The 27424-nt window shown below is 42.1% G+C and overlaps 1 protein-coding gene across 3 annotated transcripts in view; it reads right to left on the reverse strand.

Annotated features, from left to right (window-relative positions):
• EXOC4 (exocyst complex component 4) overlaps window positions 1–27424 on the reverse strand; it is a 318257-nt gene that overhangs the window by 276281 nt on the left and 14552 nt on the right. For 2 of the 3 annotated variants that reach the window (XM_072918496.1, XM_072918499.1), the window contains exons 2-4: window positions 21806–21995; window positions 16143–16337; window positions 606–790 (exon numbers count right to left, since the gene is read on the reverse strand). In XM_072918496.1, the coding sequence (XP_072774597.1) occupies window positions 606–790; window positions 16143–16337; window positions 21806–21995 (570 nt within the window). The remainder of the gene's footprint in view (window positions 1–605; window positions 791–16142; window positions 16338–21805; window positions 21996–27424) is intronic. The other variant, XM_072918507.1, reaches the window with a different exon arrangement.

The following is a 27424-nucleotide window of genomic DNA, read 5'->3' on the forward strand; positions in this document are numbered from 1 at the left end:
GAGAAAATTACATCATCCATGGGGAGATGCTCTGCCCAGGGGAGGAGCCGAGCATTCCTACCTGGATACAATCTGACCTGGGAACCCACAGCAGCCTTTGCCCACTGCATTCCCAGAGGAGCAGCTTTCTTCCCACTGCATTCCCAGAGGAGCAGCTTTCTTCCCACTGCATTCCCAGAGGAGCCCAGGCCCATCTCCCCCAGCCCTGGAGCTCCAGAGGAAAACTCCCCCCTTGTCCAGGATCCTGCTCCAGCAGAAGCACAGCTGGCACTGCAGGAGGGCTGAGCCACCATGGGATGGGACTGCTGCCACCTCCCTGACCTACAGGGGCTCAGGGCATTGCTGACTCCAGCAGTGGGTTGTTTTCTTATTTGTGTTTTTAATTTTTCCAGTAAAAAACTCTTATTCCTATTCCCATTTCTTTTCCTGAGAACCCCTAATTTCAAAATTATAATAATTCGGAGAGAGCGGGTTTGCATTTTCCATTTTAAGGGAAACTCCTGCCTTCCTTAGCAGACACCTGTCTGTTCAAAGCAAGGCAGCAGGGCAGAAATGCAGGTTTGGGGTGGCAGCTGTGAGGCAGGGCACGGGGAAGGCTGTCCCACCCGAGGCGGGCTCTGTCCCTGCCACGCTGCCCCACGCGGTTGGTGGATTTGATGTAGAGGTGACGGTGCAGTTCGTCAATCAGCACCAGGTGCAGGTTCATCTTCTTGCTGTGCAGCTCCAGCCTCAGGTCACTCAGCCCCTCCACCTGCAGGAGGGGACCCTCCAGGGAATCCACTGCTGACACCTGGGGGAAAAACAGGAGACAGTTTTTAGCCATCCATCCATTCCATCATTCTCACCATTTTGCAATTTTCCTCTTGGATTGTTTGAATCTCAGGATGATTCTGTCCTTAAAACCCTTCTAAAGCAGAGAATCTTGAAGTAATATTTCTTTATTTCTGTTCCCAAATAAATTATATAGAAGGGTTCCTATTGTAAATGGAGGTGAACCCAATGGGAAGAAATGATGGTGCCTGACTCAATTCAGAAGGCTGAATTTGTTCTTTATTATAACTATACTATAATACATTAATATACTATATAAAAAGAGAATACTAAAACTACATACTACTTTCTCTGACTCCATCCCTAAGTCCCTCACAACTAGTGACCCTCTCTGAGAGCCCAGCCCCAGGTGGGTTGGATTGGCCATCAGCTCAAACAATCCTCACCAGAATCCAACCAAGCAATCATCCCAGGGAAACAATTCTCCAAACACCTTCCACATGGGAAAAACAAGGAGCAGAAATAGAATTTTTTTTCTCTTTCTTCCCTCTGTGCTCCCCTATGAAAAATCCTTAGAGGGAGAGAAATGTGCTTGCCACAGGTTCCAACATCCAAATAATTCAGATTTAATGTGCAGCCTTCAAATATAAAGCGTATGTATAAAACAAGTTAGTGAAAGCACAGTTCTTAAATAAAAATCAAAGCATGGTTTATCCCCAAATAAGAGGATTATTAAGTAGAAAATTGTTAGAAGAAGATAGTGACAAATAGTGTTTGATGGTTGCTATTCTTTCCATTACAGAAAAACAAAAAAACCCCATTATTCCAAATTCTGCAAATGGGGAGGAAATGGCTTACATTTAATTTGTTTAAACTCATGACTGAAAGAGCTTAGGAGGTCTCATCCTTTAGGCTGCACAAGGGTTATGTCCTGTGGCTACACCATTTGCATATCTGAAATAATGACCAGCTGACATCCTATGGGCACTTTAATTTCCTAATTTTCTTTTCTATCCTAAAAATAATTGTGGACAAAACCCAAACACAGACAAAATCCAGCAGGAATGACAGATCAGTGCCTAAAATCAACACTCTCACTGTGCATCCCTCCCAGTTGGTTTTCTATTTAACAGATATTTCCAGTTACCAATAAATAAATGATGGCATCCCTCTGCAGCTTCCAAACTCTCAGTGCTGATGTTGTAAGAAACTGGAAAGAGCATGTTTGGCATGCAGAGGTTTAAAATAAAATTAAAAAAACCATTCCCTGCTAACTGAGGATGCTGTCAGTGAAATAAGACATTTGCTTGCACTTCAGGATCTCGGTTCAGAACAAACCTGTCAGCCAAACATTAAAAATTAAAAGCAAAGATACAGTGAGCAGCCAGCCCAGCCAAGGGCTGCTCCCTCAGCACCAGTAAATATTAACTCTACTGAAAGAACAGCCATCACCAGAGTATTCCTTTGCTGGCCTCCAAGCCCAGGAAAAACTTGGAATATCCATGGGAAAGCCAAGCTTTTTATATTAATTTTTAAATCTCTTCACTTGCCACACTACACTGTCCATCTTCTTCCTTCACAGTATCCATCTGGGAACATCACACATCACAAAACCATCCCAAAAATGAAGGAAAAACCAAATTTCCTTCTCCCCAGAGGAGGTGGCAGAGCTCACTCAAGAGGAGGAGCTTAGCAGGCACCACATGGGAAACTCTGGATGAAGTGGAAATGTTAATTACTCTCCTCTTGCTTTGGCAGGTGGAGCTTTTTTCCCCAAATTTCCCCATTCCAAAGGCATTCCCCTGAAAGAATATGAAGCACCAGATGTTCTGATCACCAAGTATTCCTTTGCTGGCCTCCAAAGCCAGGAAAAACTTGGAATATCCATGGGACAGCCAAGATTTTTATATTCATTTTTAAATCTCCTCACTTGCCACACTACATTGTCCTTCCTCTTTCTTTCCCAGTATCCATCTGGGAACATCACACATCACAAAACCACCCCAAAGATGAAGGAAAAACCCAATTTCCATCTTCTTCCTTCCCAGTATCCATCTGGGAACATCACACACCATAAAAACACCCAAAAGATGAAGGAAATACCTGATTTCCCCATCCCAAAGGTACTTTCTCCTTTGGCAGGTGGAGCTTTTTTCCCCAAATATCCCCATCCTAAAGGCACTTGTGATCCCCCCCAGTTGCTTCAGGGTAGGTGCAACTACCCTGGGAGCTGGGCCAAAAATCCCACCAGAAAAAGGAGCAGGAGCAACTTTTGTCATATTGAGAAACTGAGAGATGAAAAAGCAACCAGAAGAAAAGTGAAAAGTGACAGGAAAAAAAAAAAAAAAAAAATTCCAAGACATCCAGGAAAAGTTTTCTCTGCAATGCAAAGAATGAGAATTTAAACTTTCCACTCAGCTCTATTTTTGTCTTGCCAGTTCCTAAAAAGTTCATTGCTTACCAAAAATATTAAGGCCAAAATACAGCTCTCAAGGACTTCTTTTAAATAAAAAAACTTGAATATTCAACCATTTATTACACTCATGTTCAAGGAAGGAAAAGGAAGGTCTCTAGTTAGTTTAGATGGCAATAGAAATATTATGCTAAAAACCAAACCAAACATTTTTTCCTTTCTGCAGTTTTGGTTACAGAAAGATGATTTAGGTCCTGGCAACAAAGCAGCACCCAAGTTTATATTCCAGAATAAAAAAATATGTGATTAAAACCTTTGTGTGCTGGATAGATCAGCCCAGAACAGCATAAACAACCAAAAGGAAATAAAAACATCAATAAAAATGCACAAAATTTAATATACACTAAAGGCAGATCAACAGTGGAACTTTAGAAGGAACTTTTTTGACTATATGCCCCCACTCAGCTCCTAACACACCAAAACTTGGAATATGCAAGATATTCCAATCAGCTTTCACTAGTTTTTAACCCATCAGCTGCTGGCTGCATCCAGAAGCACTAAAAGATGTGGAATTGGATAGAGAAAGGAAGAATTATCCTGCAAGACTCCAGTTAATACTGATAAGGGAAAAGCAGCCCAAGAAAACCTGGAAATGAGATGTACAGAAGGATACCAAGTGGTTCAAGGCTGCAGAAAAAGCAGCTGATGGTCCTTGCTGGGTCTTTTTTTCTACACACACAGCTCAGTTAAATGGAAATAAAATGATTTTTGTTTGTTTTTCTGCAGGGGGATCACGGCATTGTGCTAGACTAGCTGAGCACAAAAGATAATTGCAGGTAAAAGAGCTCCCCCACATTAATCTTTTGGCAGGGGCTGGGGTGCAGAGAGGAGCCACAGCCACACAGAGCAGCTGGAAAAGGAAACAACAATAAACAAATTGTTATTCTTATGGAAAAAAACTGCTTTACAATGAGCAAATTGTACCAAAAGAATGGGCAGTCCCCACCAGCACCTCTTTTAATTCTCGAATTCAGCTCTCTCTCCCACTGAAAGCTGCTCATGAACACACAATAAATGTAATTTCGTAAAACACTAATTAAAATATTGGCCTGGATTAGCACAGAATTTGGCTTAGATGATCTGATAGCAATTCCTGATGTTCAAATCTTCTTATCTCTCTCTACTTATTAGTACCTACAAATCAACAAAGACCCTTTAGGAAATAGAGATGAAATAAGCCTGGAAAAAGAGCTGTGCTTTGTATAAGCTAAAAATTGCAAGTTTATAGAAAATAACCGTGGCACCAGCACCATTAGGCAGCTTGTTTAAAGGTCACAGGCAGTTTATAGCAGGGCTTAATTGCCTTAAAAAGAAAACACAGCTAAACACTTGCTTAGTGTAAGAGGAAATTTGGAAGGGTTTAATTCAGCATTTTACAACAAATGAGAACCTAAGTGTTAACAAGGTATTTGTCAAATTTCTTTCTTTCCTGACTTCAGGCAAAGTTTCCCAATCTGCTTACAGTGAAATCTATTTATTCCCTCAAAGGCTTTGCTGAACCCCCACAGGCCCGGAATTGAGCAGAGATAAAGGAAAAAGTCTCAATTTTTTTTTTTCAGAGAGGGGGAAAAAACCCAAAATAATGATAGAATCATAAAATCTTGGAATCATTAAACGGTTTGGGTTAGAAGGGACATTAAAGATCACCCAGTCCCCATGGGCAGGGACACTTTCCACCATCCCAGAGGGTGCTCCAAGCTCCATCACACCTGATCTTAGACACTTCCAGGGATCAGGAACCCACAGCTTCCCTGGGCAAGCTGTGCCAGGGCCTCCCCACCCTCACAAGGAAGAATTCCTTCCTCAATTATTAATTATTTAACTAGAAAACCAAAGCCTTTCTGTCTGGGAAACCAATCTGTTCTGAATTTGGAAAATAGATATGAAAACATAAACACAACTGAGAAAGGTTTAGAGAAAACAACGTGGTGGGTCATAACTCCAGATAAAAAAAAAAGCCATACACAAACACAATCTGACAAAAGGGAAAAAGCTGAGCCCTCGGAATAAAAGAGTAAATAAATAAGCAACAACCCAGAAGGTTCCAGCTGCCTCGGTGGTGAATACAACAATGCTGACATTTAAAAGGAGAATTGATCTGCTGCTTTTACAAGGGACTCACTTTCACGAGGTACAGGAAAGGAAAATGACTAAAAACCAGCTTAAATAAGTGTAGGCAGATCTAAACAACCAGGTCACTGAATTCCATTTGCAGGAGATAAGGACTGAGCCTGGAAACTGCTGTGGAATGGGAAAGTTCTCACACTGCAGCTTTTGGGATTTGGCAACAGGCAGAGACACAACCTCACAAATGCTGATCCCGCTCTTCCCTGGAATAGAATTCCCAGAGCAGCCCCTGTGTCGGAACTCAAAATGTCCCTCAGACATTTTTGGATGTTCTGGGCCCAGGTCAGAAGCATTTGAGACCCTGGCAGGCAGCTGGAAACAGCTGTGATTTTGGGTTTGAACCATGGAACGACTTACCAACCTTGTAGGAAGAACAAGAAGTCACAAAAGTTTAGATATTAGAGTAGAAGTAGTCACAAAGTAGAGGGAAGAATTTTTGAGTGCTGTACAGGGGGGTTTTAGTTTTGTACATGGGGGTCAGAGGTTTTAAGATGGAGGGATTTGGGCCTGCCCTGTCCTCCCTCTTTCTCCTTCCTTACCTCCATGTTCTTGGTGATGTTGGCACTCACAGATTGGCTTAGAGCAGAAAGGCACCATTTAATATAGGTAATAGGCATTGGGGAAAAACTGTAACCATGTAACATGTAATGTACCATATAAAAGATAGAAAAGCACCATTTAATATAGGTAATAGGCATTGGGGAAAAACTGTAACATGTAACACGTAATGTACCATATAAAAGATAGAAAAGCACCATTTAATATAGGTAATAGGCATTGGGGAAAAACTGTAACCATGTAACACGTAATGTACCATATAAAAGACAGCAGCAGCCCTGGGTGGGGAGAGAAGAAGCAGTCGGGAGTCAGAGAGGATGTCAGGGTGTGTGTGTGCCTCTGCCTGAGCTGTGAGCAAACCACAGCAGCCCCAGAAGAAAATCTTTTAGATAACTTGCAATAAACTGCCTTGAGACCAAACAACAGAAGACTTCTGAGCTTTTTTTTGGAAGCTCGGCTTGGAGGAGAGACTTTTCCACCACATGGAGCCACTCCTGACCGAGGGTGAGCTCTGGCACCCCTGGATCAATGAAGTGTCCCAGGCCAGGTGGGGCAGGGTTTGGGATGGTGGAAGGTGTCCCAGCCATGGCAGGGGTGGCACTGGATGGGATTTAAGGTCCCTTCCCACCAAAACCTGTGAGCCAAAGTGCTGTGATGTTGGATTAAGCCCTTTTGTGACGTTTTGGGGCAACTGAGAGGCTCCATTAACATTAAACTGAGTTTAATGTTATAATGACATTGATTGTTGTAGTGACAATATTAGTGGTAGTGCCTTGTGTGCTTCACTGTACACACAAACAATAAACAAAGCCATTACAGAAGTGTTTTCTGTTCCAGAGAGAGGGGGAAATGTGGGAAATGGAGTTGCAGAGAATTCTCAAAGGCTGACAGAAAGCTCACACAGTGCATCTGTGTGCAAACCTGGAGATGAGAAATGCTGACTGAGAGATGCCCTGGAATGGGACAGACACTGCTGGGAGAGAAATGGAGCTAGAGACGAGTTTCAAAGGGTGGCCTTACAAATCAGACTGGGTCCTTTGGAGAACTAGAACTGTGAAATGCACTGTAGCAGGACCCACGAGGGGAGATTTTAGGTGATTTGGCTTTAAGGCATTGAGAGCATGGTGTGGCCAGAGCTGATAGACCAAGAAACACTTATAATGTATTATAATTAAGAAATAATTGGCTTCTGATTGTGATGGCGTGAATTATAACATCTGTATTGTCTCACCCTTCTCATGAGACTGAACATGGAATAAAAGTTTTTAAAACACCTCCAAGCTGCCTCATTTCTGGGTCAGAAAAGAGCTTAATTCAACACTGAGAGAGGCAGAACAGCAGCAAGAGACACTCCTAGGTGCCACCTAACCCCTGTGCTACCCACTGCCTCAGCACAGGAACTGTGACAGATTGAGCAAAAGCCATGGAAAAAGCAACTTGTGAAAAGGGAAGTGAATAAATAAAGCTGTTTGACATGAGTTGTACCTGGAGAGCAGTGAGAAAATGTTTACTTCAGCAGGGTTTGTTTGTCTTCTCTGTTTTTTCCCACCTCAAACCTCCAAATCACTCGTAAGTTTGTTAGCAATAAAATAAGCAAGGAGCTCCTGAATTTAAGGCTGCAAAATTCCCACATTTTTGATGGACAATGCAGGGAATCACAGAATACCAAAAACTTGTGAAGCATCTGCAGCCTCCACTGCTGGTAACACTTAACGAGCACCTGATTAAACCTCCTTTACACTGCATTTATATCTTTTAATTCCAACCTTGACAGGCTTTATCAAGGCTGTGATTTTAATTCCAGTATCTTTTGGATATGATGGTTTTCAATTCCAGTATCTTTTGGATGTATCTTTTGGATTTAATATCTTTTAATTCCAACCTTGACACAAGTTTTATCAAGGCTATCAAGTTTTATCAAGGCTGTGTTTCATCTGTAGATTTGTTGCAATATTTTGGTGTCAAGGTGAATCAGGATGAAGCTGAAAAGTGATGGCCTTTGAGGATGGGCCAGCCAAATAATGGGACACAAGGAAAACTTAAGAAATAATAAATCCAAGGGTTGGGAATTGTCTGCTACCAAATTGCCACAGCACAGCGTGAGGTGGCATCAAAACAAATCAGTGAATAGGAATTATTAAGATGACCCCAAACTTAAAAACCACCCTGATGATCCTAAAGCAGAGAGTCTTCAGGTAAAATCATGGAAAACAGGAAAAGCACAGAGATCAGTGATGATATTCCTGACTGCCACTGCCTCCTTCTCCCTAAGAAAGGAGCAAAGGAACCCAGGAGATGAGGATTAACCTGATGGACAGCACTGGGTGCTAACACAATGGATATTAAGTGAGGGAAGAAATTGCTCCCAATTTTGTTCACCTTTCAAAATCTTGTAAGAATCAACACGCAAAAAGCAGAGAAAGAGCTATAAATTATGATTATGGTTCTTTTGCAATATTTCGGGACGAGCTGAACTCACTCTCCTTCATGGCATGAAAGGATTTGTGAGCAAATGATGCCCAAAAAGGGGGGGAATGACACAGATGACTGAAGCTGAGAGGTTTGGAAAATTACTTTGAAAGATTCTGAGCTACACACACAAAAAAAGTGCTCAGTTTGCAGGAAAACAGCTCATCCTGGGACAAGCAAACTGATCTGAGGGGGGAAGGAGAGGAAAAAATTTACAAACAAAAGTAAAAGGGTTATTTTGGACAAAGATGGTCTGAAACACCTTAACACAAAGGACAAACAGCTTTTATTTTTCTGAAGTGTTCCAATGGCAATGACCAAACACTGTTTTCCCTCAGCAAACTTTTAAATATTTATAAAATTATGTTCCTCACTTGCTGTCCTTTCCTCCAGCTACAGAAATTTAATTCTTTTGCATTTGCCTCAGTCACCCATCAATCATTCTCCTTCCTCCTCCACTCGCTGTAATTCATCAATGTCTTTCTAGCAACAAAGTGCTGGAACCAAAAGTGGTGCTCAAGGAAGAGAGGGGCTAAAAACAAGAGCTTTATCCAACTGCTCACTTGGACCTGAACACAAATTCTGCAAGTTCTCCACCAGTATGGACAAATGACTTCCCTGAAATGGCAGAATTATCTCCTGGCATGACAGAATTACCCAAGACTTTTTCCTTTCACTTCTCATTTCCATTTTCATCCCAAATGTTTCAAACGCTTTTGTGAAAACTGAATTTATTACACCTATCCACCAGCTTTTAAACTCCATTTTCAAAGCAATTCAATCAGATTTATATGTGATTTACTTAACCAGATTTATTCAATCTGGATTATTTCATAGAGTCCCATAACCCTTCAACAATTCTTTCGTGGTGTTACTGGGGATAAAATTCTGTCTTACACCCCAGAGTTTAAAAAAGAATTCCTGGAAAGACCAAGGATTGCTGGAAAAGCCTCCTCTGTATTCCAGCTCTGCTCCACCTTCATCACAGCCTGATTTGTTATTAAATAAACTTTTATCTGCTGGAATGAAGGGTTGTTATTAGCAGAGCCCTCTGATGATGCTCTGGAGAGGCCCTGAGGAGAGCTGGGGTCAAACTCATGGCCATGCAAACGAGCTTGAGGTACTCAAACTTCATGCAAGAGACTGCCCTGATAATGCAAATTATAGCAGGAGAAGAGTGAGAGCAAGTCATTGATAACTATGTCCAGGGGAAAAAAATTAAAGTGTTTCTAAAGGATAAAAATTCCATGTTCTAATGTGATTAAAACTAGCCTAAAGTTTATTTTAAAAATAATCAAAGCAGTATTTAAGGGAAAAAAAATAAATTAAAAAAACAAATTTCTTACATATAAAAAAATTAAAATTTCTTAAATTTAAGAAATGTAAGGAAAAAACAGGAAAAATTTACAGAAGAGAGGTGAAAAACAATATAAAAATAAACAACCCCAATCCTTTTGCACACAGAATTTATTATTCTACCAAACTCAACCTGGACAAACCAAATGCCCTCAGATCCTCCTTGTGTGGCCCCAGACACACAAAGCCCATGATTTCCATGGTTTTTGGAATGACCAGAACATATTCCAGGTACACAAGGAATTAATAAAATTAACAAAAAACAAGGTGCCTCTTCCTCACCTGTCTCTCACCCAAAGAAATCAGATTAGCCAATCATTAACAATTAATAGAAACCTCACATGAAATGAGATACAGCCCCAGAGACCTTCTCAAAAGAGATCTTCAAGCAGAACCAAAATTTAAATTTACCTCTAAAAACATTTCTACAGAATCCCAAACAAACCCAGCTCTATTATTTCCACTTAATTCCAAAATATAAAACTCTTCCACGGCAGCACCTGAATCCCAGCGCTGCACTAAGGAACGCAGCAACAAAATGAAACTGTTTTTATTGATTTTCCTTGTTCCAGCTGAAAGGCAGGCAGTAAATAAAATGCAGACTGAGAACTGCACTGCTGTTTTTATTTATTTCATTATTCCAGGCTACTTAAGGTGTTAAGAACTCTGCTCACTACAAGGTATTTTTAATTGAAAGACTCTCCTTGTGCCATCCTGAGGACAGCCACAGGTGGCAGCTGCAGTCAAATAATAAAAATTAAAGCTCCTTCATTTGTTTCCCAGAGCAGCTGGGGCTGCCCCTGGATCCCTGAGAAAATATTTCAATATTCCTTTAAAATATTGAAATATTTTAAAGGAATTTTTTAGTTTTGGAATGTCCAAAGCCAGGGTGGATGGGGCTTGGGAGCACCCTGGGACACTGGGAGGTGTCCCTGCCTTGGCAGGGGTGGCACTGGAAGGGCTTTAATGTCCTTTCCAACCCAAACCATCCTGGAATTCCATGATTTCTGCACAGCATTTCCACTTATTAACAGCCCTTCCACTTCTGCCCCTGTTGTCATCCAGTCACTCAGCTGTGTTTTAAAATCCTGCCTTTATAAAAACAAAACCACTTTTTTGTAAAATGCCAAATGTGCCGTGAGAAAGCGATCAGATAAAAAAAATCCTCCTCCTATTATTCACATCATATTATTATTTTCCTGACATTAAAAACATGAAATTTAAGTCTTTAACACTGCAAAAGAATGAAAAGTAGGTGCTGGAGCATTCCCTGCTTCTGGAGAAACAAAATGCTGACAGCTTTTTATTTCCTGGGGAAAAGACACAGAGAAGGATTTGCCCATGAGGAAAACACCAATTCCTCACTCTGTAACACAAGGATGGGGGAAGTGAAGTGAAGAATAATCAAAGAGCTCCATCCTTCCTTCTTCCCACCTTCATTCTTCCTTCTTGTCTTCCTAATAAAAAGAAATTCAGGTGGAAATAGCAATGATCCTCCCTCTGCTCCCATGGACAGATTTCTGCAGTTTCAGTGTTTGTTACCTGCCACAAGGGCAAATCCAGACACAAAACCAAAGTAGCCTAAAGAGTTTTTATTTCATTATATGACATGACCTTAAATTACTTCATTCAACAATGTTTTTTCACTGTTTTTAGCATTTCAGATCTTAAATTATAGAAATAAATGGCAAATACTAAGTTTTCCCCACAAGGACCTCATGGGTCAACAGTGGAATCAGAAGAATTAAAGTAACAGCACAGATCTCCACAATCTTGAGCTAATTAGTTTCTTAATTACTGTGCAGAGCATAATCAATGCATAGTCCAGTGCTGGGGAGACTGGACATGAAACTGTTCCCTAAAAGGGTCAATCTCCTGTCCTGCTGCTGATCTCTGCTCTGGCTTCTGGTGGTGTGGAGCACTCCCAAAACCTCTCCTCTGGAAGAACCTGGATTCACAGAATCCCAGAATAATGAGGTTGGAAGAGACCTCTAAGATCATCAAGTCCAACCCATGCCCTAACACCTCAACAAGACTACAGCACCAAGTGCCATGTCCAATCTTTTTTTAAACACATCCAGAGATGGTGATTCCACCACCTCCCTGGGAAGACAATTCCAGTATTTTATTATTCTTTCAGTGAAAAATTTTTTCTTAATATCCAACCTAAACCTTCCCTGACGTAGCTTGAGAAGGTTTCCTCATTCCACCACCAAGCTCAGGCTTCCAGGGAAGTGACTTCAGTGTCTCCCTGATGTGACAGTGGGAAGTGACAGTGTCTCTGGCCCCTGCTCTGCTCCCCTCTCTGGAGACTGTTCTTAGGAAGCTCCTCCTGGGTCAGAATTTCCCCTCAGTAGCAGATGGCAGAATTGTGGAATTTTTTAGGTTGGAAAACAGATCTCAGAGCATCGAGTCCAACCATTCCCAGCATCACCAAGGCCACCATTGGTCCATGTCCCCAAATGCCACATGCACATGGCTTTAAATCCCTCCAGGGATGGGGACTCCACCAGCACTGCCCTTTTCCATGAAGAAATTCTCCCCAAAATCCACCCTGAGCCTCCCCTGGCCCAGCTTGAGGCCATTTCCTCCTTCTGTCCCTGTTCCCTGGGAGCAGAGCCTGATCCTCCCTGGCTGTCCCCTCTTGTCAGGGACTTGTGCAGAGCCAGGAGGTCCCCCCTGAACTCTTTTCTTGTTTTACATTAAACAAAAACCACCCACAAATGGCTGCACGTGCACTCAAGTGCCCCATAAAAGTGAATATTGCTGTCAGAAATTCAGTGTGTGAAAAACCAGCTCCATTTCAGGCAAATATACAAACTCACTCTATAAAAAAGGCACATAAAGAAATGGAAAATAACTAAAATGCATTCCAGCTCAAACAGGCGTTTTATCTGTTCCAGACATTCCCAAATTCTCCAAAGCTTCACAATTCAAAGGATGCTGGAAATGGGTTCTTTTAGACACCCTGTAATGTGCAATTATAGGACAGCAAACCTGATCCTACTGCCTGTGCTCCTGGAATTATCAAGATGCTGGAGGAACACACAACGGGAACACCTGATATTTGTGTGCTGCTCTGGCTGGATACAGAATCAGAAAGAAAAAAAAGCTGTCACTTAAAAAAAAAAAATTTAACTTCATACAAATGTAAGCTGTCACAAAGTACCTCTGCATTGTGTTTATCCAACTGGGAAAAGCTGCCAGTCTTTTATTAACAATCCCTGCCTGCATTACTCAGTCATTGCACATTAGAACCAGCAGCTGGAGAGTTTTGAGTGATAATGAAACCTGTAACAAGCCATCCTCAGCCGTCTTTTCCAAACAATAAGGGAATTAAAATTTCAATTTAAATGCAGAGGTTTGAAACACGCTTCAGTGGCAAAATTACTTCAATTAATGTGAGTGGAATACAAAGAGCAGGCTGCAGGGATGGGATGCAGCAGGCTGGAATGATGCCTTTGGAAGGATTGCATCCAGCCAGCAAAGGGGTGCAAAGGTCTCATTGTGACTATATGGATCACAAGGCTACAGGAACAGCATTAATCAGGGCTGCAGTCGCAGGGTGAGGGCTACAAACTCCTTGTCAGAGCACTTGGGGCTTCTCCTGAGCCACGAGCAGCTGTTTACCTTGAGGAATGAACCCAAAGGACAGGCAGATCTATGGACATTGTGCCTCCCTGACAGATCAGTAATGATTTTACATAATGTTCCTATCATATCAAAGGAGAAGGGAATTATCCCCAGCCAGTGAGTGATTACAACATCACAGCCTCGCAGAGCTGTGTTAACACAAGATGGCAAAAGCCAATGAGCCTGCAGTGATTTTTGGCCAGGGAAAAGCTCCAAATGCAGGTGAATTACTATTTCTTTATACAGGCACATTTGTCTTCAAATGAGAATTGCAAGTGTCAATGAGTGGCTGAAATTGAATGTTCAATTTCCACTTGAGGTTTCTCTGCATTCCTTGATATATATTCAAAAAAAGCCCATGAACTAACAGCTGCTTTTTATGCCATTACTATTTGATTTATTAGAAAATATTTGCTATGCTGAAAACAAAAAACAACAAGAGCAGCAACAGAAATGCTGCAGAAGTCTATAAATCAGAGAGATCTAATGCTGTCTCTCCCTCATAGCCACAGGCAACTTTACCCAAGCACACATATTTATATACACATAAGTGCTTATATTTAAAATAAACATACACAAAATATTGCAAACCCATAAATATCAAATACACAGGTTGAAAACCATTTCTAAAGCACAGTGCATGAGAAATCTTAAGCAAGGTTATTTTTCTTCTTACACTTCCTAACACAGATTTCGAATAGGAAATAGATTACTTGTCTGGCATTTTGAAAAAAAGAAATTAATTCAAAAAAGAACCCACAAGAAAAAAACAAACAAAAACAAACAAACAAAAAAACCAAACAAAAAAAACCAGGCAAACTGGTGAAAAAAGCACTAATATTTCAACTCATACTGGTGGCATCTGTGAGTATCACATTTTGGTACCTACACTGAACACCCTTAACTAACACCTCCTTTTTTACATCTGACAATTGAAAATATCAGGCAAACACCACACTTTGATTCTCCCATTTCTGGAGTTGCCCAAGGCCAGGTTGGACAGGGCTTGGAGCAGCCTGGGACAGTGGAAGGAGTCCCTGCCATGGCACTGGATGAGATTTCAGGTCCCTTTTCCAACCCAAACCATTCCATGATCCTCTGACTGCAGCAGGGCTGGCACAGGAGAGGAGGAGGAACAGAAAAACAAAAGGAAGGTGATGGCAGAGTGAAACAAGACAGGAGGATGTGACAGCAACAACAAAAACCAGGTGGGTTCCACGGGCCATGGGATGGCATCTGTGGGAAATCCAGCAGAGAGAACAAGGTAACTTTTACAAAGTCATGTTTAAGGTGAAGTAAGATAAAGCAAAAAGGAGGAAATTAAAGCTCAGGGTGACAATTTCCAGCTCTTTCTCTTGTTGGGTAATGACTTATTAAAAAGAAGCGAAGAGGCACAGCTAAGAGAGACAACAAAGGGCAGTGAAGAGGAAAAAAACCCAACAAAATAAGACAGTGAAAAGATGGCCTTAAAGGCACTGCCTGGCAAAGAGGAGTAAGAAACAGAGTAAGAAACTTTTGCCTCTACTTTTTGTGGTTCAGGATGGAAAGGACCCATGGAGAATATCAAATCCACTTCCCTGCCCAAGCATGGGCACCTGGAGCCATGTCCAGTCTGGATTTGGAAATTTTCCACCAAGGGAAACTCCAAAACCTCTGTGTGTCTATAGAGCTTGAACTTCTTCAAGTGTTCAACCATCCCTACAGTAAAAAAAGGGCTGCTTTAGGGTCAAACTATTCCTTGTGTTTCAGGCTGTGCCCATTCCTCTTCTCCCATCCCTGGGCTCCATAAAGGAGAGTCTGGCTCTGTTTCCTTTGCACCCTCCCATGAAACAATAATAACCATCAAGAACATCTCCCTGAGGATTCTCTCAGCCTCTCTCCACGTGTGAGATGCTCCTTAACCATCCCTGTAATCGCCCACTGGCCTGGACCCACTAACTCCATCTGTCTTTACTGGAGAGCCCAGAACTGGACTGAGCACTCCACTTGTCAGGACTGAGAAGAGAAAAATCACCTTTCTTGTTTTTAATTCCTAAAGACAGTTCCAGGAAAGCCTGGTCAGGAAATGTGCTTGTTAAGTTTAGAAAAATAAAGATTGTTATTAGAGATGTCCAGGAAACTCCTGGACAAGACTGGAACTGAAAGGCAAGCTAATTAAAGAGATGGAACTGAAGAGAAAAAAACATTTGAAGAAAGGGAGAAAAAGAGATTAACCAGGAGCTGGAAGTAAGAAGAAAGGATCAAGAGGCTTGGAAAAAGAATCACAGAGTCACAAAACCAATTAGGCTGGAAAAGATGTCTGAGATGATCAAGTCCAACCTATGGCCAATCCCCACCACTGAGTGCCACATCCAGGAATTCCATGGACAGCTCCAGGAGTGGGGACTCCAAACCCCTCACAGCAGTGCATTCCACCTCTTTTTGTGAAGACATTCCTCCTAATGCCCAACCTAAACCTTAAGGCTTTGTCCTCTCATGCAGACAATGAGGCAAACCCACCTAAACTGTGCAAGAACCTCCCCTGTGGATAATGACCAAAGTTGTGAGAGTAGTCTGGGGATGAAAGAGGAGGGACACAGCACAGCTCCTTCTGTTATAAAAACGGGTTTGAAATAATTGGCAAGATTTTAAGAAAGATGATGATCCAGGCAGGTGTCTGGAAAATTTAATTGTAAAATAAAGCATGAGAGTGCAAAAGGAGATGGGAGGGGAAGGGGGATAAAAGAGGGATAAAAGGAGGGCAAAAAAGGAGTACCAGCATGTCGGTGGCATTGAGGTAGCGCTTGCTGGCCATGCACTGCTCCAGTTTCTGAGGGACCTGCTTGATGTTCTCAATCTCATCCAGGAGGTTCAGGACGTGCTTGTGCTCGATGCCCTCGATCCACAGCTTGCGCAGCTCGTCCCGTTTGCAGTGCAGCAGCATCTTGCAGGACAGCAGGTTCTCCTTCACCTGCAGCAGCACAGCAAGGGTTAATGACATCTGGCCCTGCAACTGAGAGCAGCCCTTCCCCATGGCTGCTTGATTAGGAATTCCAAAAATATCACCAGGGTAAAATTAAATCCGATTTCCTTCGTGCTGCCTTGGCTGAGGAGAACTTTACAGACCCTAAAAACTGAATTTCTCTCACAGTGAAATGGTCTTTATTGTAAGTTTTATACCACTAGTGAAAATTTCACTGAAGTACCACAATGCAATAAAACACCAGATCCTGCTAACCACAACCAAGGCCATTTCCCAAGGACCAATTCAGTATTTTGGCAAACAGCAAGAATCAAATTTTCTGTGGAAGCAAATAAGCCACCGCTGATTTTCCTGCTGCAAACATTTTCCATCTGCCTATTAAATCTTTTGGCAGTCTCCTCCTTTCTTCAGGTTTGGTGTTTTTGCTCTGAAAAAAGACCAGCTAAGAGTAAAACCATTTTCTCAATAAGTTGAGCAATACCAGTTTTTTTGGGAAGAGAAGATTTAATCAGAACATTTATGAGTTCAGATCAGCATTTCCATTATTTATCAAGCCATTACAAACCCTTTACTGCTGCCATGCAGTTTGGTTTAACCCTCATACCATCATCCAAGTGGCAAAATCTCTGATTTTTCTCCATTTAGGCAACACCAAGAGTTTTCCTTCTCCATTCTCTCAACTCAGAGCAATCCCTGCTTTCAGATTCTCCCTGGTAAGGTCAGTGTAACCTAGCTTTTCCTGCTTAATGCAAATCAACAATCCATACTAAAATGTGGAAGCAATTAGCAGCACAGCTTCACACATTGCCTTCACACCACTCTTGTTTTGTGATAAGTTATGAATACTTGGGGCCCAACCTTTTCTCAGGCTGAACTCTCACTGAATTACACATGAAGAGAGACACTCAGAAGGAGCCTTTCAATTTATTTTTAAATAATGAGCCTTTAAAGCACTCCACAAATCCCACTTCAGCTGCACTTTCTCCTGCCTTGTTCACCTGAAGGCAGTTAAAAAAAAAATCTATGTGAAAAACACATCAGTGGACCAATACTGGACACTGGTAAATAACAACAGCTCCATAAAACAGCCTCTCTCCAGAGGCAGGAGAGTTTGAGATTTCAATACTGCAACTCCCAAATGTCCTTCTGAAAAGAGAAGCATGGAAAAATCCTCAGCCAACAAAAAAAACCTCATCTATGAGTGTCCTAAAAAGCAGAGGCAAACTAAAACACACACAGCGATCACTTCACATCTAATCCCTGTTCAATGCATTAATTGGAAATGTTTCACTGACCTGGTACAGCTTCATCAGTGGACTGCAGCTACAGAGAGCCAAATTAGGCCAGCAAAACAATTATGGGGCCAGAAGGAATATCACCAGACATTCCTGCTCCTGTCCCTGTAACAAAGCTCTTCATCCACATCTGTGAGCAGGGCAAGGAATGAACAGCAGATCTTTAAAAAAAAAACCTCCCCTTGGGAGCCCAAATCGGTTCTGCTTCATAATTCAGTTTTAGAGAGGCAACACCTCTGTAGCTAAACCCAAAACTAAACCTTTCCTACCAGGAGTCCATTTAGGCAACACCAAGAATTTTCCTTCTCCATTCTCTCAGATGGAGAGATCTGCCAAAAGGCAGATCCACAGAAGGATCTGGAATATCCATCACTTGTACAATTCCCTTGCACAGAGGGGAACACGAAGAGCAAGCCTGGGAGTGTAACACAGATTGATGACAAACCAGATCTGGGTTTGTCATCCTGTGAGATTAGGTCAAAACCACTTCAATATATATTGACCAAAACTAATAAGCCAACTTAAATACCAGAAGGTCCCTCACCCTCACAGTCATTCTTCTAGGTGGGACCCAAAGGTCACACCACTCTCTGCTTGTGTTGACCTCTGCAAAGCTTTGCACACTGTGTGAAACCAGGCCACTGCCTACAGTTGATTTCAAATTTAGTGGAATTGATCCCTGCTTTCAGAGTGCTGAGCTTTGTCCATAAATCCTGAAATGAACTCTTACCCTTGGAAAGCAGCAGAATGGTCTCATTTTCTTTGAAAATGTTAAATGAATTTTCAAAGCCAGAAGGGTCAGTATGTAACCCCCACAAGGGTAAAAATTTGCTGCTCCTAAAGCACTTCTGGGAAAGGTTTTAAGCTGAGACTTCCACAGAGCCAGGAAAAAAAAAAACAAAATAAGAAAAATCAGGTGCCTGTTGTGCAAAGTTTAGGTACAGCAAACTGCAGAGGAAGTCCAAGATAGGAACCCAAAGAACTCAACTGCTGCTGCAGGGACAGAGCAGCTCAAACAAGTCCCCAGCCACGAGTGCCAGAGTTATTTACTGGCACCATACCCTAAAGTGTGAGCACTCAAAATGCAAAAAGATTCGGGGGCACAGAGCTCATGTTCACACAACACAGCTGAGCTTGGAAATAGCATCAAAATTCATATTCTGTGAGCAAAAAGCAAGATGATGAATCACCCAGACTATTCAGGAAGTGCTTGAAGGCCAAGATAGCAAAAGATGAAAAGATGAGATGGAAAGGTGTGAGCTCAGCAGCCCTGGAGACTTCAAAAACCTGAGAGCAACATGCCCAGACAATAAATGAACAGGGCCACTGCAGAGCTTTCTGCTTCACAACCACCTCTCAGTTTGACTTTTAACAACTTCTGCTCTCAGGGAGATCCTACAGAAAATGTTGCCAGTAAGACACAGCTTGGGACAATGGTAGGACTGGGTGGTCTGTAGTGACACAGAGTCACTGGTATTCAGGCCTACCTTAAATTTAGGGTCATGCCAAGATGTGGGGTTGAAGAGAACTTAAAAACCATCTTTCAACCCCTGCCATGGCAGGGACACCTCCCACTGTCCCAGGCTGCTCCAGCCCCAGTGTCCAGCCTTTCCTTGGGCATTCCAGGGATCCAGGGGCAGCCCCAGCTGCTCTGGCAATCCCAGCCCAGCCAGGAATTCCTCATTCCCAAGATCCCATCCATGGCTGCCCTCTGGCAGTGGGAGCCATTCCCTGTGTCCTGTCCCTCAGGCCTTGTCCCCAGTCCCTCTGCAGCTCTCCTGGAGCCCCTTCAGGGCCTGGAATGTGCTGGAAACTCTCCCTGGATCCTTCTCCTCTCCAGGGGAACATTCCCAGCACTCCCAGCCTGGCTCCAGAGCCGAGGTGCTCCAGCCCTGGAGCAGCTCTGGGGACCCCTCTAGACCTGTTCCAACAGGGTTGGACACATACTCCAGGTGGGAATTTAGAGGTAACAGCACTTTCTCAACTCAATTTTAATTCCATTTGAAATGATGCTGAGAAGCTGGAAAAATAGAGGGAGAATCAAAAGTTTAAAAGTAGGAGTTTCCATCACTGGCAGATATGGGGAGCAAAACCACCAGTAAAACAGCAGCCAGGAAAAAAAAAGGAGATTTGCAGGTGGAGTGCAGTCCATGGAGCTGACACATGTCAGATTAAGCTCTTTTCTGACCCAGAAATGAGGCAGCTGAGAGGTGTTTTAAAAATTTTATTCCATTTTCAGTCTCATGTGAAGGGTGAGACAATAGAGATGTTATAATTCACGCCATCACAATCAGAAGCCAATTATTTCTTAATTACAACATATTACAAGTGTTTCTTGGTCTGTCAGCTTTAGCCACACCATGCTGTCAATGCCTTAAAGCCAAATAATCTAAAATTCCCCCTCATGGGTCCTGCTACAGTGCATCTTTCACAGTTCTATTTCTCCAAAGGACCCAGTCTGATTTGTAAGGCCACCCTTTGAAACTTGTCTCTAGTTCCATTTCTCTCCCACAATGTCTGTCCCATTCCAGGGCATCTCTCAGCCAGCATTTCTCATCTCCAGGTTTGCACACAGATGCACTGTGTGAGCTTTCTGTCAGCCTTTGAGAATTCTCTGCAATTCCATTTCCCACATTTCCCCCTCTCTCTGGAACAGAAAACACTTCTGTGATGGCTTTGTTTATTGTTTGTGTGTACAGTGAAGCACACAAGGCTCTACCACTAATATTGTCACTACAACAATCTGCCTTAGGTTGAAAGATGTTAGTGGGGGTGTGTACTCCATTTGCTATCTTTTAGAGATGGATTATCTTCTTAACAGTTATCTTCTGTTCATTGAGCAGTTTTCTTTATCTCTCCCACAGCCCATCCTCCCTCCAGGAGATCTCTGCTGTCCATGGCCACTGAGTGTCCCTGCATGGCTGAGAAAATTCCATCATCCATGGGGAGATGCTGTGCCCAGGGGAGGAGCCGAGCATTCCTACCTGGATACAATCTGACCTGGGAACCCCACAGCAGCCTTTGCCCACTGCATTCCCAGAGGAGCAGCCTTCTTCCCACTGCATTCCCAGAGGAGCAGCTTTCTTCCCACTGCATTCCCAGAGGAGCCCAGGCCCATCTTCCCCAGCCCTGGAGCTCCAGAGGAAAACTCCCCCCTTGTGCAGGATCCTGCTCCAGCAGAAGCACAGCTGGCACTGCAGGAGGGCTGAGCCACCATGGGATGGGGCTGCTGCCACCTCCCTGACCCACAGGGGCTCAGGGCATTGCTGACTCTGGCAGTGGTTTTGTTTGTACTCTTGCATTTGTATTTTTAATTTTCCTAGCAAAAAACTGTTAATCCTATTCTCGTATCTTCACCTGAGAGCCCCTTAATTTCAAAATTATAACAATTCAGAGGGAGGGGGTTTACATTTTCCATTTTAGGGTCTCGGAATCGGTGGTATTGATGATCCCGAGATTGTAGAAAGTCTTTGTCTTTCTGCCCCACTGCCAAAGAAGAAGCCATAATTTGTCTGTGCTGGTTTCAAGGTTGTTTATTCTGTTTATCTCTAACATGTTCTGCTGCCCTGCCGCAGCTCTGTCCTGCAGGGCAGCGTGTGGGGCTCTGCCCTCTGTGGGATGTTACAAACATTAAATACCAGAAACTACCTGTGCTGGATTTACAATAACGTGCCAATATCTGTCACCTACGTTGGACAGTGTGTCCCCAGCCTAAACCAACAGAAAAATGCCAACACCACAGTGAAACATGGAGGGCATGAAGAAGGAGAAAAAGGACAAGATACACCCAATTTCCTCCATCTTGTCCCCTTTGGACCCCTTATCTAGAATCCTAAAATTTTACTTTTGCACCCGTGCCACACTTAATTATTACTGATATCAAACACTCAGAGCTGGTAATTCATCCTGTAAGATTGAAAACTCTTTTCCATGGACAGAGATCACAGACAGTGTCTCTGGGGGCTCTGTACAGGGGGGTTCCTGACCCCTGCCAGGGTCCCAGGGCAGCCAGAGGGATGCCCTGGACTCCCACATCAGGGGAGGCTCCTGCCTTGCTTAGCAGACACCTGCCTTTCCAAACCAAGATCCAAGGTATTATCAACCCTTTACCACTGCATTTCCCACATCACAAAGGCAGGAATGCTCAGGGCTGGCTCCCACCTGCTTGATCTTGTTGCGGGAGTTGGTGATGCGTTCGGTGATGCTCTGGTAGGTGCGGATGGCCGTGGTCAGCTCCGTGTAGTGCTGCACGATCAGCTCGTCCAGGTCGCGGTCGCACTTCTCGTACGCCTCCTCCAGCCGCCCCTTCTCGTTCTCCCGGTCCTCCACGTCATCGCTGCTGGATAAAGTCCTGAGGACACCAAGATGGCAAAAAGTTATTTGGAGTTTATTCAGTAGAGATCAATGCGCTGTGAGAAAATAAAACAAGGACAAACTTCAAGGCTTTGTCCTCTCATGCAGACAATGAGGCAAACCCACCTAAATTGTGCAAGAACCTCCCCTGTTGTCATGGTTTGACACTGGCACAGTGCCAGCGTCCCCATGAAAATGCAACCTCTCAACTGAATGCTGTGAAATGCGATCGAGAACAGAGCAAAGCAGGCCAAGCTTAGTAACAAAAGGGAAAAAAAACTTTATTAAACTACTACTATGAAAGGAAAAAGAAAGAAGAATACACACAAAATCCAAAATGAAACCTTTCAAAACATTCCTCCTCCCACCACCCAACTCCAACAAACCACAGTGTGACACGACTTAGACCCTTAATCAGTAACGACCAAAGTTGTGAGAGCAGTCTAAGGATGAAAGGGGAGGGACACAGGACAGCTCCTTCTGTTATAAAAACAGGTTTGAAATAATTTGCTGTCAGTACTCTGGTTTATTACTCTGCCAGTTTTCAAACCCTTCATATTACTTTCGTCACTGCTTGTAATGAAGGGATGGGACTATTTTCAATCTGAGAACAATTCATTGCTCAGATAAACAACAGTCTCAGAGGCTGTGAGATTTTAAAGGAGCAAGCAGGTGGACATAGCTCAAGAGCAGTCACAAGTTCTTTGTTACAAGGCAATATGGAGCTTTCTAAACCAATGGACAGTTGCTACAGGTTTTATTTTGCTTTTCTAACCTATCACCTTTATTGTAAATGCAGGCGAACACTGTGGGAAGAATTGCTGATGTCTGACTCCAGTTCAGAAGGCTGAATGATTTCTTTATTATAACTATGCTATAATACATTAATGTACTATTTAAAGGAGATACTAAAAATACAAACCTACTTTTTCTAACTACCATCTCTAACTCACTCACAACCTGTGACCCTCTCTGAGAGTCCAGCCCCAGGTGGGTTGGATTGGCCATCGGGCTCAAACAATCCTCACCAGAACCCAACCAAGCAATCACCCCAGGGAAACAATTCTCCAACCACATTCCACATGGGAAAAACAAGGAGCAGAAACAGAAATTGTTTTCTCTTTCTATCCTCTGTGCTCCTCTATGAAAAATCCTGAAAGAAAGAAGAATGTGCCTGCCACACACCTTTGCTCACTTCTGCTGCACTGCAGATACTTTTGTCCAATGGCTTCTCTCTCACATGCACAAATATACTTCTATTACAAATTCTAGATACTTAACTTATTCTATACAACCACACCCCTACATTATAAACTCTTCATCATTTTATCAATACAGTTTCTCACTCATTTAAGGTAGATTTTTACTTACAACTATAGAAATATAAGTTTATGATTTTTCTGCTTAATATCTGTGTATTGTATTTTTACATCAATCCAAGCTTTTTCCAAGGCTGCAAATCAAACCCTTCCATGTCTGTGGAAGTTTCTATTTTTCTGATTCCCACACCTTCAGAGCTTTTCTTTTCCCTTTACAGGCAAAGGGCTCTATTGGCTATCACATTGCCAGAGAGTCATTAATACAGGCACAATGTAACATCTGAAATATTTCTTGATTTTTAATTCATGAAGAGCTATAAGGAAAAAAATCCTAACTTTAGTCTTGGGAATCAGTGCAACTTGTGCTGTGTTGTAGTTCCTGTAATCTACCTGCCAAAGATAAGGGAGGTCACAAGGACACAGAAATCCATCACAAATCTATCCAGGTCTTCCAACAGTCAGTTTTCAAATATATACCAATACAACAAGAAAAGGCCCCATAACCCTATTTCCCCCTATCAATTATTTTAACATCTAACATAATGTAATAAGATTCTTTTTATTGGAATCAATTAAGTTCGTGATTGCAACAAAACTGCTGAAAACTTTGTGAAACTGAACATAGCTCAAAGCTTCTTGATGTCACTCCAAATTTCTATTCAAGAATCAATGCCATCTTCTCCTTCTCCCTTTGAGAGGATAAAAATCCCAGAAAGAACAGCAAGAACCTTTTCCTGATATCCAACCTCAACCTCCCCTGACAAGGTACCTTTAAAGTACCTGCACATAACTGAAATAAAGTCCCTCAGGATCTGCTCCTGTCACAGAGAGCAGAGATCAGAGCTGCCCCTCCTGCAGAAGCTGCAGCCCTCCACAAATGTTCCCTCAAAACAGCTTCTTCCAAAGCATAAAACTCATTGTATTCCATGCTTCATGCTGCATGGTAGCTACAGAAAGAGGAATCCTTTCTCATGTTATTACATTAATAATCTACTCTCAAACCTTTTAACTGTGTCTTAAATCAGCTTTCCACAAAAAAAAAAAAAAAAAGCCAAAAAAAGCCAAAAAAAACCCCAAAAAACCCCCACCAACTACATTGTATTTTAGCCAAAGCTCTTTAAAAAGGCTCTGAGAAGTAGGAACACTAGACAAGGTTGCTAAGGGCCCGGAAAATATAAATTTTAGTGAAAGGCTCCCTGCTCATGACCATCTTTGAGACCCTTCCAATCCAAACCATTCCACAGCTCTAAAATGAAAATCATGTGCAAGGCTGGCAGAAAGTCATCCTCTGTTAAGAGCCCTTGCAAATAATTCTATTTTCTTTGTGAAGAACTGTTTATTTCTGCTGGAAGAATGTTCTTCAGCATGGGTACACTGGACACAAGGAACATCCTCCTCAGGAATTGATATTTTGTTTGTGTTTGGAGCTGCCTGTCCCTGCAGTTAATGAAAACATCCATCCTCTCTGACCTGTGGCACAGATCGCAGCAGAATCCTGGATGGAGACAGACAAGGAAGCAGCAAAACCAAATTGGCCCAGAGCACAGACTAGGAAAGTTGGCAGTTTTAATAAAACAAAATTCAATCTCACAATTCTGGATTTGCCACAGAATCCATCTGCAGTGCCAGCAGTTGGTTACAAAAGCTGAAAATCTCTCTTCAAAACTAAGACCACATCGCTCATGTCAGAGGATGCCACGAGGATTCCACTGCTCCAGAAAATTCCCATCCAACCCCTTCCAAATCCCATCCAAGCCATACTTTTAAAGCAGATTTATATTGTGTTGCCCAGTATTTTTGTCCTTGCATTTGCATTTAGCTTGTCTTTTCTATAGGAAAAATACATTTTGCTAAAAACATTTGCCCAGCAAAGCAGAGCCGCTTGTGAAGCCTGAGAGGTCCCAGCAGTTCCTCTCTCAGACACCCCAAAAGTGGGAGAAGAACAAAGCCAGGACAGTTGGAAATCAGAAACCTTGGAGATCCCACCAGATTATTCCTCCTGAGAGCATAAATGAACATGAACAGTTCTGGTCTCCTCTCACCCTTTAAAGGGCAACTAAACCAAGATGAACCAAAATTTTAGGCTCAGTCAATTGCCCCATTCCAGGATGTCCAGCTGCCTCTCTTGGATGTAGAATAAACACCTGTACTGGCAACATCCTGCTTTTGTTTTAATTCTTATTTCTCTTAGTTACTATTAATAAATTTTTCTTTATATCCTTTTAAAATTTTAAACCTACTTTACCTTTTTCCTAATCCTATCTCATAACAAAAAGTAAGTACATTAGTAATTAACCAACACCAAGCCAAACATACTAATTAGTGCATTAATTAAGAAATCTAAAAATTAATGAAATCTCAAATTAAAAAACCAAAACCACTACACTTAATTACCCATTTTGGGAAAATACTGTAGGAACAATCACCACTAAAAATACCACATTCATATTCTGACCAGAAAGCTTGTATTTATTTACAGTCCTTTAATCTGTTCTGGCTCAAACCATCACTGAATTATTATGGTTGGAAAAGACCTCTAAGATCATGGAGTACAACCATTGACCCAGCACTGCCACGGCCACCACTAAATAATGTTCCCAGGCACCACATCCTATACCAAAAAGGACAAAAAATTCCACACCACAACCAATTTTCCCCAACAGGTTTCTTCTTAGCCCTCCTCTCACAAGAATTTGCCTTAAACACCTGTAGATTATTTTCTTACACACAGGCTAAGAGTTTCAATCAAAACCCAAGACTCAAATGAAAAAAAGCAACAGAGATTTTTTTTTTTTTTCCTTCATTTTACTGAAAAACACAGTAAGTTTTAGCAATGTAAGGTTTTGGGTTTAGGATCTGGTTATTTCCAGTGATAGTGAATCTAGATTAATCATTTGGAATTTGAAACTTTGTACACCTGAATTTCCCATTTAAGTCTCATGGTACAGGAGCCATTTCTTTTTCTTGCTCTGCACAAAAAAAAAAAAAAAAAAGAAGAGAAAAGCAAGGAATACTTAATATTCTTGAAACTATACATGCTCCTGCTAGCACTGCAGAAAAGTGAGCCAAGGGCATCTCTGCTTATTTTAGTCCTATTAAAATGTGTTGCAAGGAAGAAGAAAAGTCAACACACTGTTTGTCAAACAGAAAGGATCCAAATTGTTTGGGAAAGGAACTTTGCAGGAAGAACTTTGAAGGGGGAATCACAAAACAGGACAGGATTATGAAATTATGATAAATATACATCAGCATTTCAGAACTCCCTGAAAAATATTCCAGAGGACAAAGAGAAGGAAAAACAGTTTAGATCCCGAGTAGCAGATGAACTCGGTGGGGGTTTCCAGGAGGAATTCCTGAGCACTCCATTTGGTTTTTTTTCACTTTGATTTTTTCCAAATGAGAATCCTCCTCCTCTGTAAGATACCTGGAATTTGTACTTGGCAGCTGGGTGGCTGCAGATGCCTGTCTCATTAGCAAGAGCTCACCAGGACTGCAGTAATTCCAACTGGCTGTGAGTCTGCTGAGAGACATTTTTATGCTATGGTGAAACATCAATTCATTGAGCCAAATCTCATAGACTTCTGATTTTACATACTTAAAAATACAGATTACACAAAAGCAAAATGCTTCATTCACTGCAGTGACTCCCACAGATGGAAGACAGGATAGAGGAGAAGATGATCAGACACAATCCTGAAATGTTTTTATCACGGGATGTACAGCACTTTCCTCAGGAGAAAATAAATGAAGCTTGTTATTTCCCTGAGGTCACTGAATTTTCACTGGAATTAGATTAATAAAAAAAAGTCCTTTGGGACTATTCATTTTAGTAGAAGTTGATCTGTAGGTCACAAGCATTTTTCATCTCCTATTTCCAGCATCCAACCCAAGGAGCAGAGGGAGAAGATGGAAAGATTTTTTCAGGAGTCCTGAAGCCTTGTCATTGTGCAAACGCCCAAAACCTTCAACTGCTTCCTCCAACAGCTCACATGAAAGCCAGGAATAGCTATTTCCAAAGGTAAATGCACAGGAAAAACTATTTACATGTATATATATATATATTTATATATATAACTGCCAGCTCTACCACTTCTACACAAGACTGGAT

The sequence above is a fragment of the Taeniopygia guttata genome, chromosome 1A (genome assembly GCF_048771995.1).
Source record: "Taeniopygia guttata chromosome 1A, bTaeGut7.mat, whole genome shotgun sequence".
NCBI lineage: Eukaryota > Metazoa > Chordata > Aves > Passeriformes > Estrildidae > Taeniopygia > Taeniopygia guttata.